This window comes from Diadema antillarum, unplaced genomic scaffold (assembly GCF_040938485.1).
Source record: "Diadema antillarum isolate AM-2024a unplaced genomic scaffold, OU_Dant_1.0 seq00000565_RagTag, whole genome shotgun sequence".
In the NCBI taxonomy this organism is placed as follows: Eukaryota; Metazoa; Echinodermata; class Echinoidea; order Diadematoida; family Diadematidae; genus Diadema; species Diadema antillarum.
The window spans coordinates 1,508,432-1,528,060 of NW_027271504.1; the positions used below are offsets into that span (position 1 = coordinate 1,508,432).

At 38.7% G+C, this 19,629-nt stretch overlaps 1 protein-coding gene across 1 annotated transcript; it reads right to left on the reverse strand.

The window, feature by feature from the left end:
• Nucleotides 1-662: 662 nt before the first annotated feature.
• Nucleotides 663-19,616, reverse strand: LOC139735210 (NFATC2-interacting protein-like). The gene is made up of 8 exons (XM_071645967.1): nt 19,494-19,616; nt 15,617-15,739; nt 14,323-14,485; nt 13,176-13,310; nt 11,768-11,957; nt 4,740-4,884; nt 2,784-2,908; nt 663-1,705 (listed from the first exon to the last, which is right to left on the reverse strand). Exons 2-8 carry the CDS (start codon nt 15,735-15,737, stop codon nt 1,541-1,543), a joined length of 1,044 nt encoding a protein of 347 aa, XP_071502068.1. The 5' UTR covers nt 15,738-15,739; nt 19,494-19,616; the 3' UTR covers nt 663-1,540.
• Between the last annotated feature and the right edge of the window lie 13 nt (nt 19,617-19,629).

Sequence of the window (19,629 nt, forward strand, 5' to 3'; positions counted from 1 at the left end):
GCTGCTGGCCATTTCAGTTTTATTAATTCCCCTTTTTGTCAGATATATTGCCTGACATGAATTCTGTTTTCACTGAACGAAATAAATGCAACTCCTTTCAACCCGGCTCAACTCGACAATCAATCACAACTGGGACCGCCTGATTCCTTCTTTGCAAAGGTCAAGTCATAGTGGAGCAACAAAGTCATGAATTGTACAGCATCCCAAAGAAAGTTTAAATTTAAATGCTGGAATTCAGAAGATGAACTGCTCTAGTGGGGTCTCCTTTGGCTGCACATCACATCAGATTTATCTTTTGATCTCTAGATATGAAGTCATAAATGCATGAGGCTATCATTAACCTTACATATACAGTCAACCTTGTCCAAGCTCAATTCTACGGGAGAAAAACCTTCGGCTTAAGAAAAGTTTGACTTTTACAAAAAAATTAACACATATAATGTCCATCCTGTGTAGAATTTTTCTTTGACTTCATATGCAATTTTTCAACTTGCCCAAGTTTAATCTATTTGGACTGAAGAAATAGCTTCGACATAGAGAAAATTTGACATATGAGAGATTAAAATCAATAGAATACAAAGAGAAGAGGACTTGAAAAGACCTTTGAGTTAGGCGATTATTCGATTTATGCGAGGTCGACTTAAGCAAGGTTGACTCTAGGTGATAAATTGTGAAGCAAGATTGAACAGTTGGACTGTTACTTCTACTGTCTACAGTAAACAAGGGAACAGCCTCTGCTACATGTGAGCAGTTCTGCCAAAACAATAGAATAGCAGAATATTCTATAGGGCCTCAACAGTTAGGCCAGTAGAAGACAAACAAGCTATCACTTTTCAAATAGATCAACTTCTACCCAAACAGTCTTGTTCTTACAGGCTGTTGAATGAAGGATGGAATATTGAAAAATGTTGAAGAACTATGCTGAAAAGTACTCAACAATCATGAATTGTAATGACTGCAGGGCAAGGTGGGGAAGGCTCCATTCTATTCATTGGCCAAAAATCTATTTTTGAATACAGCTAGCTGGAAATCATGCTGGGATTCATTTTATATAAACTGTAAAACCAGAAACACTCACAGCATGACGGCTTCAATTCGCAAATGGCCCTGGCATTCAATACGTCACGCAGACAAAACACTTCTTGTGTACTTTACTTTTGCTAATCTTGGCTCCTCATGAAATGTGAGGAAGTTTCATGCCCAAGAAAATTTCTGGTTTTACAGCAGTAAATCTTTGCTCCATTCTCGTTTATGATGCAAGTTGTTCTTTGTATGTGCAAGAGGCAATACTCAAAGCTGCATATGTACATAACATGTGAAACATGCTTGCAAACAATTGCTTTTGCTTGCATTCACCCAATGTGGTTATGTCAGAGAATTCTGGAAAACTGCACTAGAATGTTGCCTTGACAACAATCTGTTGAATATTGCCACGGAATGTTGTACATTCGTCACTCATCTTCTCGAATATGAGTGATAAGCACTACCAGCGATGGTGTCTATAAAGAAATGTCAGACATCTCAGCAACTACATGTATGATCACAAACACTTTGTTGCATCGATCACATTTTCCTCGCTCATGTCGAGATCTTGCGGCGTCGAGTCCGGGGTGATGACCTCTCCGTCAAACATGAACCTGAAAGAGTTGATCGTCGTCTTCTGGGATGCTGCAAACTCCTCCAGCACCCTGCCAATTGGTTCCATCTGTGATTCACATCGGGATGAGATGATGCAAACAAACAAAAGACACATTCCTTTTTAAAGTCATGACATGGTGTCTGTTTACTGTTTAGGCCAATAAACACATTTCTCTAAAGCACAATAATTCATCTCCTTCACTATTGGTCTTGATTTTATTCTTTTTTTTTTGCTCTTAATTTTCTCTTTATGTTTTTTTTTTCTTCTCTATTTGATATCTTTAGTGAGGAAGTGGAATATTGCTTGCATGGCAACATTTGTCACTTTACGATGCTGACCCACTTGTGACTGGTCCCACATATACTTGCAAAAAAGAATATTCAATACTCTTCAAATGACATGATTTTCCTGACAATCATCTGAACATCTCCATCCTTTGGAATGACTCTTGCAATCAACCAATTCACATGAGAATTTCTGTAAACTGTTTACATGTTTCTGTTGGAAATAAAAAAAATATATGAATGAAATGAATGAATGAAATGAGAAAAACAATTTAGAACTTAAATTTACTTGGTCCTTGGTGAGACACTCAAATGATACAGTGAGTTGTTCATGAACCTTAACTCAGGTTAATGTTCGCGTCAACCCATTATTCAACCCTTTATTCAACCCTTTATGTGCCAAAGTACTTAAACCTTTACTTGCCGAGTCTCTCTGATGGTTTTCAGTTAATCTTGATCAAACTTCACCTTACTCTATGAAAGAAACCCAAATTGGGCAAAATAATGCTAAAATTAGAAACCCAAATAGGGCAAAATAATGCTAAAGTTCAACACAAAAGACTGAAGTGATAGAAATAAGAATAGAGAGATTACGCACTTCTTCATTGATTTGTCAGTTTCTTGATATGAAAGAGGACTGGAAAATACAGTTAAAACTGCTTGCCTGATGTCTGCCTTTGGCATCACCAACTGACTTACATAGGACAAAGTTCTAATGATGAACAAACTAGAGGTGAGAGACCAATGAATCCATGCGTGCAAATCCAAAACCAAGGAACCAGGGTCCCACTGATATAACCCTGACTGACATATCCATCGACTGTGAGAGAAGCTTTCACAAATCATAACACGAAGCATACCTTGGCGATTCTTTTCGTCACGCCAGAGTTTTTCTCTCGGGTCCGTATCCTGATCATGACGAAATCTTCCTCGTCAAGCAGAGAGTAGCTGATGGCTGCCGCTTGTCCGTCGACAACGACGTAATCTGAAATGATGCAATCATGAGGTGTGATTCCTCTTGCCAGAGGTTTTACTGAGAGGGTAACAGAAGTTGCTACCATTTGTGCCATTATGCATCGCTTTCATCCAAAATACAGGTTTACGTTACACAAAAAGATTAATAAGATTTGTTACAGTGTATGATAATTGCAGCATGCTAAGCACAGGAAGACATCTCCAAGAATCTTCCGCAGCGAAGGAAGGACTCTCATTTTAAAAAAAAAAGGGATAAGGTAATACAACTCTCTTACTAGTTCTGCTACATGTTTGTCAAGCACTATAATTAGATTCTCAGGCAAACCTTGAATGCAGAGTTTACGTCAGGAATTTATCACCCTTGTGTGGCAGCCAAACTACATATTTTCAGAGTTAGTAAGATTAAACACATGATCAATGATCTTAGAAGTTAGGAATTAATCAAGTAAGACTAACAATTGCAACACTGCTTGCAAACTAATAGAAATATTAACTGGACGTATTGGACAATACAAGAGACCCGCGGGTCACGCGCTCACCTGAGTATTGCAAGTTCACCTTCCATGCATTCTTGCAGACTCTTACCTGAGAACATTGGAAACTTATGGTGGGGGTAGCTTTGAGAATGGGGGCATGGTGTCCATTTACATATTCCATCACACTGATAAAAATACCTGCCAAGTACAAAGTGTACACTGTACTTTAAAGAATGTTGGATTATGCAGCTTGGGAAAAAAGACTTAAAGCCTTATCACTTTTGATTAGAACTAGAGAAAAATATTATTTAATATTCATTAATTTAGGAGGTTTGGACCCCCTGGGGCCCCCAAGGAAAGCATGGTGCCCATTCAAACACTTTGAGATCTTATCCCTATGGGAATGCTTCTTGACAAGTTTGGTGAAAATCCATTATGCTGTTTTCAGCAAAGAGATGAAAATTTAGGCCTGCATTTGGACCCCCCCCCCCTTTCCATCCCGCTTCCTTGGGTCCCAAGGGGGTGGGGGGGGGGGGTAGGGAAGGCACCCCTGATTCTCCCATGAACAAACTTGACACAACAGTCATCAATATACTGACTCATTATTAGCTCAATCACTTCAAGTTCTAGAGAAAATCTGTAAAGATTCCTTACAGGAGGGGGGGGGGGACCCCTGGGGCCCCCCAGGTGGGGCATGGTGCCCAATTGATGGAATTGAGATTCTATCCCCCTAGGGATGCTACCTGCCAAGTTTGGTGAAAATTAGTGATAGGGTTTTCAAGAAAAAGATGAAAATTTACAATTTCGGTCCAAATTTAGGCCCCCTTCCCACCCCCCTCCCCTGGGTCCCAAGGGGGGCACCCCTGATTCCGCCATGAACAAACTTGAAACTACAGTCATCAATGTACTAATTCATAGTATTAACTTAGCTCTATCACTTCTGGTTCTAGAGAAGAAGATTTTTTAAGATTCCTTAATTTTGGGGGGTTTGGGCCCCTCTGGGGTCCCCCCCAGGAGGGGTATGGTGCCCACTTGAACAAACTGAGATCCTATCCCCCTAGGGATGCTACCTGCCAAGTTTGGTGAAAATCGGTCAAGGGGTTTTCAAGAAGAAGATGAAAATGTAAAAGTTAACGCATGACGGACGACGCACGACGCACGACGGACGACGGACGAAGAGCTCAGGTGAGCTTCGGCTCAGGTGAGCTAATAAAACACAGACTTCATCCTCTGCATGTTCATAACAACGATGAGTAATCTACGCATTACAGAGAGCATGCACCAGTATCACACTTTCAGCAAAATTGGGACCATAGTATGTTGATTATTTACCGGTACTTCAAAAATTTTTTTTGACCAACTTACCCAAAATGTCTGCGACATGAAGTGATATATTGCGTGGTGTGTCAGTCTCTGACACATCCTCTCCCTTCCTCGTCACCCTGATGCATTTCTTCTCCACGCTGGACAATCTCGCCAAGTCCTCAAAGATGGCGCCAAACGACTGGTCCTGGTAATTTCGGCACAAATGGAGACATTGCAGAAGGGAGAATGTAACAGGCAAAGATGAACAGTTGCACACTGTATAAAAAACATTTACACCAACTCAAGGCTTTTTCCTCACTAAATCCATTGCCATACGGAAGGGTGCTATGAACACGTATACACTCTCTCACAAACTTACACCAGTTTGAAAAATGGCTAAACGTGGCTGCAGAAAATGGCTATGGAACATATATTGAAGATACACAAGATTATTAATCCTTATATTCAAAGCATATCACAAAAATCAATGACTTTAAAATTGCCATTCTGAAATCTCCAGTTTCAAACAGAGCAAAGGTTTTTTATCATCTTAACTATATGTGGGGTACTATGCCACAATGAAATGGTGCAGTTCATGAGAATAACAAATAAACCTTACACATTGTTAGTAGTAAAATGCCATCCTTTGGCAAAGAAGATGAGTAACTGTTAAATATCCAATTCACGTTTGGTAGTTTTGTTTTTCTTTATTTTGCTTAATCCTTTCATTCCTAATCAATGAAAGACCAGGAAACTTGGATTAGAAATCTTATGTGTGTCATTGTGGTTGTGTGTGAAACACAGCAGTACTTAGAGAGCACTTTCGATGAAGTTTACTTGCATTTTTGCCAAAGGTTACATTCAGTTCCATTTTGTGAGTAGGGTACAAAGGGCTACCTGTGAAGGTTCCATGACATTTCCCCCCGGGACAATTGCTCCCATGTAATATCTGCACACTATAGTCAGGTCGCTTAATGTCAAAATTTGGGCTTACCGTTACAGAGCGGATAAAAGCACCAAATTTGGAGAGGTGATTCCCTAGGTCCTACTCATTGATATTAGAGTAGGAGCCCTCTGGAATTTTTCGATTTTTAGGGTGAAAATGCTGAATTTTGATATTTCTTTATGATATGATATATACACTGTATTGCGCAAGTAACAGTCAGGCCGCTTAGCAAAATTACCATTACACGGCAGATAAAAGCATCAATTTTTTTTTTCACATGGATTCCTTTAGGACTATTAAACAATATTAGAGTAGGAGCCCTCCGGGATTTTTAAAAGAAAAAACGCTAAAAAGATCAAATTTCAAAATGGTTGACACTTAATTGGCAAAACCCTCACTTTTTGCGTCATTTGGGTGATACCATGACAATATTACATTTGTTTTGTATTTTTGGTTTGCTTTAGAACCTTGGCTTGAACAGTAGGAGCATTATATTCTTACTTAATGTGAAGTCTCTGAACTGCTGGGGGAGGGGTAGGGCAAAAGGGGCGGGACCCCCCTTTAAAAAAAATGGTTGTTCACTAGTTCTTCTGCATGCTATTTTTTTCTCGTTTTGCTCTATACATGGGGGATAAAAACATAAAATTTGGTGCACGGATTCCTTGAGGACTAGGAAACAATATTAGACTAACCACACACACACACACACACACACACAAGATCAAATTTCAAAATGGCCGACACTGATGGCAAACTCCTCACTTTTCATGTGATATTACTTATAGAATGGTTGATACCATGACAATATTAGTATATATCTTTATTTTTGGTTTCGCTTAAAACCTGAATTTGGACATTGCGGTAGGAGCATTGTTTATATTCTTGCGTAATATAAAGTCTCTGAACGGCTTGGGGAGAGGAAGGGCAAAGGGGGCGGCCCTCAACTTAAAAAGTGGTGGTTCGCTTGTTCTGTTGCGTATACTTTTTTACCGTCTTGCTTTATACACGGCGGATAAAAGCATCGAATTTGGCGCATGGATTGAGTCCTTCTGCAATTTTTAAGGAAAATACACACACACACACACACACACACGAAATCAAATTCCAAATGGCCAGCACTTATATGGCAAACTCCCCGCTTTTCATGTCATATGGGTTAGAACCTTAATTTGGACATTGTGGTAGGAGCATTGTTTACATTTTTGCGTAATAATGAGTGTCTGAACCGGGGGGGGGGGGGGGGGGGTGCAAAAGGGATGGGACCCATGTAAACAAAAATGCTGCTTACTTGTTCTTTTGAATTTTTTTTTTTCCTCTTATATACACAACGGATAAAAGTTTCAAATTCGGCACACGGATTCCTTGAGATCACAAAACACTATGAGAGTATCTATAAGGAGCCCTCTCATCTACGTTTTCTGGCGTCTTGCGAAAGTCAGTTGCAGTTGTACTGGCCATTAATAAGGTGACTTTGAGCTCTGTGATCATGTCCCGAATATTTTTATCTGCGTCGGATGTTGACATTTCATGGAGGACATCTTCCAGCCTCTCCTCCTTTCTCACAGAAGAAACATTTTTGAACATCTAACGCTCTGCGCTTAGTGAGCCCTTTCTGATCTTCATTTGGGGTGTGAGCTCTCTTTTTCTTAAGCCCCCGTTCCACTATGCCGTTCTCGCTACGATTTGACAATTTTCTTAGGTCGGAAAGGATCGGGTAAAACCTGAGCCGATCTGGACACAGTACGATGTTAGAACGCTCTAAGTACGCTGCAGTTACGACTACCAAGTGGTTGCTACGCTCTACGATGATCGGGAATGAGACATTACGATCTCTGCCGCTGCCGGTACGCTTTAGAACGATGTAGCTACGCTGTCAGTGCGATGTTGCCGATGTTATCCGATCGATGCACGCTGCATCTACGCTCCGAACGATCTATACGATCTTATCACGCTCTAATCTTACCCCGTTCAGAGAGCTGAAAAGTGCCCGATGTACCCCGATGTACCCCGATTCGACTGTCGGTCTGCAGTCAGTCAGCTTTTATTAGCATGCAGAACCGAAGAAATATATTGTGGACCTCGAAGAGGCTCCTCAACTCACGGTTCTTTTGCAGCAATGCATTGTATAAACAAAGACTGATTTTTCCAAGGCTTTTTCTCGATGTCCTTCCTTTTGTAGTACGTCTTCCTCCAGTTGTAGATGATTTCATATTCTACAAAATTCTGCTATGTCCTCTTCCTCCTCTTTCAGCATCACGTGCAGTCTCTCTTTCTTCGCCTTTTGGGTAGCTGCTTCGCTGCTTTCTTCTCTTCTCTTTCTTCATCTCTTCTTCTTCTTCAAAAATTACAGCTAAAATTACTTCCCGTTCTTGTGCCGATGTTACTACGCTCAGAAAGACCTTGTTACGCTCATCCCGCTATGTTTACGCCGTCTCTACGCTCTCCCCACTGCGTTACGCTGTCACTACGCTCTCACCGCTTGCCGTACGATTAAAAATATGTCAATTTTGATCAGGGAGATCGGGAAGAAATTTTGAACCGGTTCAAAATTTCTTCCCGATCTGAAAAAATGCGTGCTCCAACCCCGACCTGCTGCTACGATGCTTCCGATCTCTGTGCGCTCTTGCCGCTCTCTCCCGATCTGCTAGATCGGGACAGATCGGGGTCCAAATCATGATAGTGGAATGGGGGCTTTAGTCTTCTCCAATGTAGAGTGATTGAATTTCAAATAGTAAGATTTGTGCCATTGAGCTGAGTGTGTAACAAAGCTTTCAACAGTTTCTTCACTTCCAAAACAGAGTTCAACTGGAACAGCATTAATTGCTCGGAACTGTTCAGCATTGAACATGAATGACTTGTAGGCATCTGTCTTGTCACCACTTGCCCTTGAACTCTTCAAGAGACACTTTAAGGATTGAGCAGTGTCTTGCTGGCAAATCACATAACGATCCCATGCACTTACAAGTTTGTAAATACCATGATGGATCACATTCTTAAAAACAAAAGTATTCGAATTTAATCCAATTATTGTAAAAACTTTGATATCCATGGCATCATTTCACTTACGGTTGATTGGAGTAATGCTGTGATACAATTATCAGAGAAGTCATTTCTGGTATGTATAACTCGTATGATATTGCCTTGGAATGTTACAGTAGAAAGCACATACACTGATAAAGGTAATCCTCTGGGGGAAAAAAGGACATTATTATACAGTTTCTCGTAAAGCAACTATGATAGTCAGTTAGTTCCTTTCGTCTAATGAAACATTCTGCAAAGTAAACCTCCCTCAGCATGCAAACGCAACTTTAAACATCTTTAACCCAAATATATGTATTATGGCCAGCACAACTATATGACAAGACATCGTGTCTATCTTTCTGTCCTCATTTGGTACAATTATCAGTAAAATTCCCGGTAAAAGATAAAGCTCACCAATAATCTCAGAAGAGAAATTTTCTGGTATACTGAGACACATATCAGTGGCACAAGAAGAAAGTAATAGTAGCAGTTGAATGCACCCCCGTTATAGCAAACGTCGTCGGGACCGGCACCTTTTGTCGCTATTATATCGACAATTCGATTTATTATAAACAGAACAGTAATGTATAGAAAGATAGATGAGAGTTTTGGGACCTCATTTTTACTTAGTTGTTACGAAAATTCTTACGGCGTTCGTCATAACGGGAGTGCACTGTATCCACAAATAAATCTTACTGCATTGAAAAATCATTTCAGTTTAAAATGATTCTTAGAGTCTCAGAGCATGGGAGTAGCAGGGGTGGATCCAGGAATTCCGTGAGGGGGAGGGGCGCCTTTACAAAATTAAAGGGGGCGCATGCCCTCCCCCTCCATTTTTTTTCTTTTTATTTCTTTGTTTTAACAAAGAATAGAAGGGGTGCACCCGGTGCGCCTCCATGCACCCCGATCCGCCACTGAGTATAGCAAAACTGTTTAGAAACTATCTTCTGTCTGTTTAAACTGCATACATTATATCTGATTAGTATATAATATTTGATCAGTAATTAATTCTACCAACTCCATGTTTCAGATGCTTTGATGTTAAAATCATGGTCTCATATTTGGGTTTATAGTTTTTAGTCCATGACAAATAAATCAATTCACAACAGATCTGAAATTATATGTTATCACATTCCCTTTATTATACTTTATATACGCAATACAGTATATATATCATATTATAAAGAAATATTAGAATTCAGCATTTTCACCCTAAAAATTGAAAAATTACAGAGGGCTCCTACTCTAATATCAATGAGTATAGGTCCTAGGGGATCACTTCTCCAAATTTGGTGCTTTTATCCCCTCTAATTAACGGTAAGCCCAAATGTTGACATTAAGCGACCTGATAGGGCCAAAGGAAATGTGATAACATATAAGTTCAGATCGGTTGTGAATTGGAATCTGATTTCGTGTGTGTGTGTGTGTTTTCCTTAAAAATTGCAGGATGTCTCTTACTCTACATGAGGAATCCGTGTGCCAAAATTGATGCTTTTTTCCACCGTGTTTAAAGCAAGACGGAAAAAGGATGCAACAGAACAAGTGAACCACCACATTTTAAGTTGAGGGCCTCCCCCTTTGCCCTACCCCATCCCCAGCCATTCAGAGACTTTACATTATACGCAAGAATATAAACATTGCTCCTACCACAATGTCCAAATTCAGGTTTTACGCCAAACCAAAAATAAAGATATAAACTGACGGTCATAGGATCAACCATTCTATAAGTAATATCACATGAAAAGTGAGGGGTTTGCCACAAGTGTCGACCATATTGAAATTTGATCTTGTGTGTGTGTGTGTGTGTGTGTGTGTGTGTGTTTGGTCTAGTATTGTTTCCTAGTCCTCAAGGAATCCGTGCGCCAAATTTTATGTTTTTATCTGCCGTGTATATGGAGCAAAACGAGAAAAAAAAATAAGCAAACAAAACAGAATGCAAAAGAACAAGCGAACAAGCATTTTTTAAAGGAGGGGGGGTCCCGCCCCTTTTGCCCTATACCTCTCCCCCAGTAGTTCAGAGACTTTACATTACGCAAGAATATAATGCTCCTAACGCAATGTTCAAGCCAAGGTTTTAAAGCAAACCAACAATACCAAAACAAATGTAATATATTGTCATCCTATCACCCATATGACATGAAAAGTGAAGGTTTTGCCAATTAAGTGTTGGCCATTTTGAAATTTGATCTTTAAAGTGTTTTTCTACAAAAATCCCGGAGGGCTCCTACTCTTATATTGCTTAATAGTACTTGGTAAAGCTTGTCTAATAGTCCTTGGTAAAGGAATCCGTGTGAAAAAAAAAATAATTATGCTTTTATCCGCCGTGTAATGGTAATTTCACTAAGCGACCTGACTATTACTTACGCAATACAGTATAATATAAAGAAATATCAAAATTCAGCATTTTCACCCTAAAAATCGAACCTACTCTAATATTGTTTAATAGTTCTAAAGGAATCCGTATGCCAAATTTGACCTGACTACTAGGCCAAACATAAATTCTACCCACAAACATAACCCTAACCCTAAATCCTAATCCTAAAATCAAACTAAACCTAAAACTCTATGACAACCCTGACCCTAACCCTGAGTCCTTGGAGAACATAGGCAATTGTTGCAGGAACAAATGTCGTGTCACCGTCTGTGAGACATGCCAAACAATGTGATTCATACCAACTTAGCAAAAGGCAATTACCGTAAAATGCAACAATTTCTTTATATTGGACATAAAATTTACATCACATAATCTACTGAGGCTCTTTTTTTTTTCGGAAACTCTGATGATTACGTAACAATGACTGTAGTCGTCAATTTCAAATTCATAGATAGGAACACTTATTTCTACAAGTTCATGCAGGTCTTGAACTCAATGCAGGTCCAAGAAATATCTTGTGCAATAAAGTCTCTCTATTTTACATTCAGAATTACTGGAATCTTGTCTTAGTATTCACAGAGGAAAAAAAAAAAACGACAAAAGCTTCAGTAATACTGACACTTTTTGCTGCTCAGCTCTTTTGCAGTTTGGAATACAGTAGTCTCTAATGTTATTTAGAAGACATGATAATTCAGATGGTTTCCAGGAAGAATCACAGTTTCTACATACTATAGTACTGGTCCTCACCATTGGGTACTTCTCGTATCGTGTCAGTCCCACGCGGGTCCGAACTTTGACAGTGATCGTTTCTCTTGGGCCGGGTGTGTGTGCGTCCTCAACAAGCTCTGTGGGGCTGGTCATGACAGGCGACATGATGCCCTCCATTTCTGATATCGCCTTGGTTACATGGTAATTTGACACCTGGCTTTCAAGGTTCCTAGTATGCAGAAACAGAGAGAAAAGGGGCTTTTAGCACAACTGCCATTTCAAGACCACACGCTTGAAACTGTGTCTTTTATAGATGATCTACAAGGAATGCTATGATACACATGTACTGTTTTTGTTTTTTTCTTGTCAATGATATTCATCCAAAGATATGAAGGCACCCATGGGACACACGGTATAATCTTGTGTGATATTATGTGTAAAGAAAAAAAAAATTGCTCCTTTTCCATTTAATAATCTCTAATATTTGCAGAAAAGAGAGGTGCAATATTACAAACGTATACACGAAAGAGGGTAATTCAACCATACATTGGCATATCATGACCACACAATTACACAACTGTAAAAGTGTGTAATCTATCACAGATGAGCATACTGCTGCTACTACACTAATAGTGTATTCTAACATCTTCCCAAAAAAAATTGAATGTAATCATTTTCACATTACTTCAGGGGAGCAAAAAAATTGTGAAAAATTACATGTCTTGGCATTGTCTTTGTTCACAGCAATATCTTGTGATTTCCGTACAGGTCGTCACGCAGTAATTCCTTCATTAAACTATCTTTCTGTGAACTCATATGCTTGTACAGGTGCAATTGTGTTTGTAGAGACAATAGCAGATTTGGGTTGACTTTTAAGATGAGATGTTAAAATGAATAGGGTAAAATTAAAGATAGTTTCATTAGATCCAGACATAAGATTAAAAGAAAATTCTCATAATTTTCCTGGACCAGTAATACCAGTGACAGCCAAACTATGTCACATCTGAACAAGTTTCTAATTTGCCAGCACACAAATCTTCTCTACATGCTTTCGTTTCATTAATTCAAGAGCAGGGAATTGCATCCTCCACATCAAATTGTATCAAGATTTAGCCTCAATGACTTTACAAAGTGTGTGTTGGGGGGGGGGGGGGTAGTTAAAGTTGTGATACTACGGACCGAAAAAAATAGAATCTGCAAATCACAAGAAATGTCTCACAATTGTAGAGCAAAAATGTGCAAATTATGTTTTTCTTAAGTCTTTTGTCACATTTTAATGAAAATTTTCATTGCTGTCAGATTTTACTTTATTCAATTCTTTGAAGTCAACTTTTGAATGGATTTTCATTCACAAATACCATGATTTCTTCTTTTTTGAATAGCTTTGTGCACAGACCACGGAGATCAAAGAGGAAGAAAAGAAGGAAAAATCCCTATTCCCTCTCACCTAAAAACTTGTACAGCTCTCCTGCTGTTTTGCTGGATCCTCATCACTGTCATATCGTCAAGCTGTGTGGGAGGAGGAGGGGATGGGGAGTCCCGATTCCTTGTAGTCGTAGGGTTCTCCGCTCCCGTTGATGGGCTGGGGAGAAAAAAAAAATAAGAACAAGACCTCAGAAGCACAAGTCAATTGTGTATCTACTGTATGTTTGCATATTTGTCTTTGTTTGTTTTTTCTAACTGTATATTGTAAAACCAGAAACATTCATGGCGTAACACTTTTGTGATACAGAACTAATGGCATTTTTTTTCTTTTGCGGCATGGAACTGTTGTAAATAGTCAACAATGAAAACATTACGAGTACACTACATTTTACTTGATTTTGCACACAAAAACTTTCACATGCATTTTAATTTTGCACATCATAGCTACAACACCTGCAAAATTCGTGAAAGTTTCATGCACCAGAAAATTTCTGGTTTTACAGTTCATGACTGAAGACCTAAAAAACAATTCACAAAATGTACAATTGACCCTACATGAGTAAAACCTATGGAAATTTCTCTAGGAAAGATTTTGGAGCTCACCGCTTTTAAATGATACACAAGTCATGAAGTTTCAATACTAATATTCCCAACAGGTCACGAAATAAACAATGGAAAGAATCAACAGCAACACGTAGGAAAGCTTCATTTGAGCAAAGGGGCTTTGATCAAGGGTGCAGTCAAGTGCACTGAGCCATGGCAACCACTTGGAAGGGATTGCCATATTAATCTACGATATGGTACACTCATGAATAATATCCTAATCATAAGAATGTCAAAGTAGCAAAGCTACTGCTGACTGTAGAGTTTCCATGCCCACTACAAAGGGTGTAAAACCAAGAAAGCAAACTTGATGAAGGGGGAAAAAAAGGTCACGAAACTGTCAGAAATGGATCTTCTGCTTAATTCCATCCATTTAAACTAGGAATTTTAGATAAAAAAGGGTAGCTCAGTAAAAATGAAAAAAAAAAAGGATGAAGGTACAAAAATATCTGAGTTGACTTAATTTATTTACAGACCAACTGGAAGAACATCCCAAGTTACTTTCTGTGGGTTTGTGGCCACATACATGTATGATAATCTTCAAGCAGCAGTGTGAATCATCCTACCTCAATATAGTCACTACATCATCATCATCGTCGTCGTCATCATTGTTGCTGTAGTTTCTTCGTTTTTTTGCCCTCGACATCTTCCCGTCCTTGGAAGATGTAATGTGACTCTGGGAAGTGTTCTGTATCCTGGCCTTCAGTTCCTCAATATCTTCCTCTTCATCTATATATAATTACCAAAGAGAAAATAAAGACAGAGACACTCTAGTCTCATCTAGAATTTATAAACCAAACACTTGTGAAGAAGTGGTTCAAGTGGATTTTTATTTTTCTTTTGGAGTGGGGGGGGGGGGGGGAAATGACATACATGCATCGATAGAAATCTTCGAGATAGTGCCCTATGTCAGCAAATATGAAGTTAAAGGTGCATATTATGGCCTGTGTTCATACTTGGCAAATCACTTGCAAATCCAACAAACTTACACTACCTGTAGTTCCAAGCAGCAGGAATCACTTGCAAACTTTCAATGCAAACTGCTTTAGCCAATAAAGCATTCCTGGAACTTCAGCTTACTTTCATAAAAACTTTACAGGCATCTTTAATTAAGTTTGAAAGGAAATTCGCCACCTTCAAGAGGTGAATGCTCCAGTCCAGCCATGATTTTGGTTCTGTCATATTTTCAAAATATACCACATCTATAATGTCCATTTCATTTAGCCATTTCTCTACACCCTGTTGTACTTTGCTAGTGAGTGTCATTTGAAGGTGCAACATCTTTTGCATATATCAAAGGGAACACAAACTTTTAAAAAGAAAATGCAGGCAGCAGAAACCACCAATCTTCCTATTAAAGATTATACCACAGTATTCAGTCTGAACTACCTAACAATTTTCTTACTATAATCTATCAAGGAATTTATCAGTCATCTCCACTAATTAATACTGCATACATACCAAAGGCATACATCAGTTTTTGTTATGACACTTTGTATCATTTGCATAAATCATGCCACAATGTCACTAAATATTGGAAAGCTGCATATGTGGGATATTTCAGGGCATAAAAATCTGTTAAAATTTTGTGGTCTTCTGAAATGATGTGAAAACAAAACACACAAACATTTTTTTTTTTAAGAGGATAATATGTACAGAAATATTATAATCAGCCAAACTAAAGAAAAAGAAAAAGAAAAAGAAGTTCAATCGTGTGTAAGTATCTATTTCAATAGTTGTGGGTAATGCAAATATCCTGGAGTCATATGATAATTTGTGATTCATTCTGAAATACTAATGCTACAGAACCTCTGCATACTATCATTATAATTTTCAGAAAGTTATCTATCTTGCTCTCACCAGAGTCCAATGAGTCTATGTTGAAGGTTCTCGCTTTCAGCACCCCATCATCAGTGAATGCTGAGAAGAGGTTGCACGTCGGTACATTGCTAAGGTCTGCCTTTCTCCGCTTCTGAGCCATTCCTGCATCATACGGACAAAAAAAAAAGACTTAGGAAATGCTGCAGGAGTTCCTTGAACACCCTCTACAAAAAAAGAAAGAAAAAATAAACACCTAATACAATGTACCACAGAATAATGAAATAAATGATTTCTGGTCAGGATTGATATTAGAAAAAAAAAAGCACAGGTTCTTGGTCAAAGGGTTAGTGTAAGAGTGATAGTTCATCATATTGCAGTTTAGGTGAGGGCTTAGTTCAAGTATAGGGTCAAATTAGTGACAACTTCACAATGGTCTAGAATTTACGCTACATATTCATATTATAATGATAGAATGTCATTTTGAAGATTAAGAAAAGAAGAAGCAGAGCAGCATTTTTGTGTATGTGTGTGTGTGTATGTGTATATCAAAAAAAAATAGAGAAGAGAACAATATCCTATCTAAATGAAATACAATAACTATAGAAGTAATTGTTTTTAACATTAATCACATACATATCAATTTTCACAAATGTAGACATCACTAGAGACAAAAAAAAAATCAATTTTAAACAAAGATGAGATGAACAACAAAATACTGATATCTGATATTATAGCCCTGCCCCTGGACCTAACATTTAAAGCAAGCTGCCAATACAGTAATTCACCATAACACCATCCAAAACATGTAAAGCATATGGGCGCTAGTGTACTTTGCACCTGTTAGTCAATTGATCCCCAAACATGCACAAATTCACTCTAAATATATCCATGCCACGGATGTTTGCATCTACAGTAAGTGAGACCCAAGTCCAGTGAAATGGAATTGTCACCGCTTTTACTCTTTTACACTTGTCAGAATGTGTCAATCACAGCTGAGTTCGCTCTGCGATAACTGCATTGCACAGGAGCAGATGGCGCAGCGCATGGTATACAAAACATGTTCATGGCACCGCAGTGAGCACCATGATCGATCTGAATGTAGAAATCTCATAGCTATCATCACATCAAGTTCTTCTATGGTATCTTTAAAAAGATAAACCTGTTTTGTTTTTGTTTTTTCCCCACCTTTCCCTCACCTGGTACCGAGTCACGTTTGCAGTAGCGATTAACTGAGGTTTGGGGTTGTTCGTGTTGTGTGCGTGTGTGCGTGTGTGTGTGTGTGTGTGTATGTGTGTGAATGAAAAAAGATTGTGAAAAATGAGGTTATAAGACGGGTGAAAGAATATACAGAGAAAGGATAGGAAAAGAGGGAAAGGAAATGAATGAAAAGATACCAAAAAGATAAACCTGGAAAAAAATAAAACAAAAAGTTTACAAAATAAAAAGGATACTTAGAATAAAAACAAAAGATAATGGAGGGAAATAAGGAAGAGAAACTTGCATTATAAAGGGAGAGGTGGATGTGTTTGGAAAAAACGGAAAGCAAAGTAAATTAAAATTGAACATAAAAATAAACTAGAAATGTCGCTATGGCGACTGGTATGCCTCCGCCATAATGCATGATTCTCCTGATAGGTCTATAGTACATGTGGACAATGTGTGATTACATTTTCACAAAATTGGCAAAATATCAAAATGACATGTTACTGTCACAAATGTATTGAATGTTCAACTTCCTTGACCTATATCTAATTGCATGAATAGGAGAGCATGTATTTGGGGATTTAAGAACTTTAACTTGACTTTGACCCTTTCTTAAGTTTGTGCACTGAGTAATTTTCAAGGTATGGAGAAAAAGTGCAATTTCTGTATTAAACAGTAAATTGTTATCATTTTCATCTGGCCTTTGATTTATAAGAGAATCACTGTCAGGCAGAACATACATAAATATGTACTAAGTTTCAAGATAACTTGAGCCACTTCCGAGATATGGAGAAAGAAGTAAGTTCAGCACTTTCACTTGATCTTTGACCTTTTGACCTTTGACTTTCTTGGCAAAAAAAAAAAAAATCCCAGAGAATCTCTATTGGGTTATACATGCATATACATCAAGTTAAAAAAAATAATCCTGCTGGCATTGCATAAATATAAGGAAAATAGTAACATTTTGAAGTATTGCCCTTGACCTTTGACCCCATGAACCCCGAATTCCCTAGATAACCACTGCCAGTCAGTACATGTTGTATGCATATATACTATGTTCCATGAAGATACAATGTACCTTGAACAATTTCCAAGATACAGAGAAAAAAGTGAAATTTTAACATTTTAGTTGACTTTTTGACCTTTGACCTTTTGACCTCATGACTCCAAACTTTCACCAGAGAATCTTAATTGGGTAATACATGTATACACTAAGTTTCAAGAAAGTACAATGTATCTTCAGGCATTGCGTAGATATGGGGGAAATAGTGAAATTTTAAGTATTTGACCTTGACCTTTTGACCTTTGACCTTGAGCATGTGCACCCAAAAGTTGATAGGCACAACTTCACCCCCTAACACACATACATGCCAAGTTTCATTAGGATACCTCAAAAGGTTCTTTAGTTACGCTGTCCACAAAATTCATTACGGACGTACGGAAGGACGGACGGACGGACAACCCAAAAACATCATGCTTCCGCCACCACTTCGTGGCGGAAGTATAAAAAGAATGAGAGAAGAGATGAACAGGATGGAATAAAAGAATTATACAGGTCGTAAACAAACTTAAGAAATGAGTTATTAGGCCTAGGCCTACATCAGAACAAAATAAAAGAAAAAAATATTTGAGAGGAAAAAAAGGAAAGGTAGAGGGAGGGAAAGATAACCCTCAAAGGAAACAAAGAACAATTAGGCAGAAAGTAAGATTGAACAAGAAATTAAGAAAGTTAGACAAGAGGAAATCCATAAAGAAATAATTGGGAGGGCAAAGAAAGTTAGAAATATCTGAAAATGAAAGAAGAAAAGATAAAGAAGAAAGAGAACGATGCATGGAAGGCCTTCATAGGGGCTGCACACACACACGCACATTCTCTAACACCGCTTTGTATCTAGACGCTACAACTGCTACCACAAGACTTGGCCGAGGAAAAGGGAAAAGCAAATTTTAGCCTTTCAAAGACGCCATAGAAATATCTGCTTTGATCGCTACATTCAGATCAAACGATCATCCCTTGATAGTTGGTGGAGGAGGTGTATATATCTTGCTTGGCATTATTGCAAAATAGGCCCCCACTCCATTCACCGCCGTTCATTTCGTCATAGCCGGGACTTCTTTCAACCTCGCTAGACTTTGCACATAGTGGAGACGCACACGCACGAGAGGGGACCAATATCACGATTTGGCCAATATTTTCAGTATTTAACTTTCTAGATAGAACTCTAGTCTACCCTATTTCACTATTTGTACATTTTAATAAAAATACAAATCATTATTAACTGCTCAATGCTGCAGCTGCTGCATGCTGCCACATCATGACATGGGTGCCACTGCACTCTGTTATCAGTGTATGATCCTGACTGTGCCTGAGTGGTACATTCCGTCATTCGTCATTACTACAAATTTACAATCATGGTAAAAACTGTGCATGTAAGTTTACGCCTATTTTGTATGACTACACGTAGGAAGTGGTACTGCCTACTGGTGGTAGTCATGGAGTGCGACTAGTGGTACACTTGGCTGACACTGCATGCTAGGCAAATAACCAAATCATGAAACTTCACTTCAGTGGGTATGCATGGTCGTAATGGATCATTGGATGATGGAGAGATGAGCTAGTAGCTAGTCACTTCACAAAATCACAGACACAGAATGCCAGGCCAGCAGGCCGCCGGCTTGCTTGGCTTGGCTTGTTGGCTAGGGCTGTACTCACTTTTTGCACCCTTCCAGTGACTTGAAAGGAAGCAGTTCTGATCGTAAATAAATGAAGACTACAACTCTGCAGAAATACCGGTGCGGTAGGGAAGTTGTGCTTATTTATACGAGAGCTGTAAAATTTACAGAAAGCA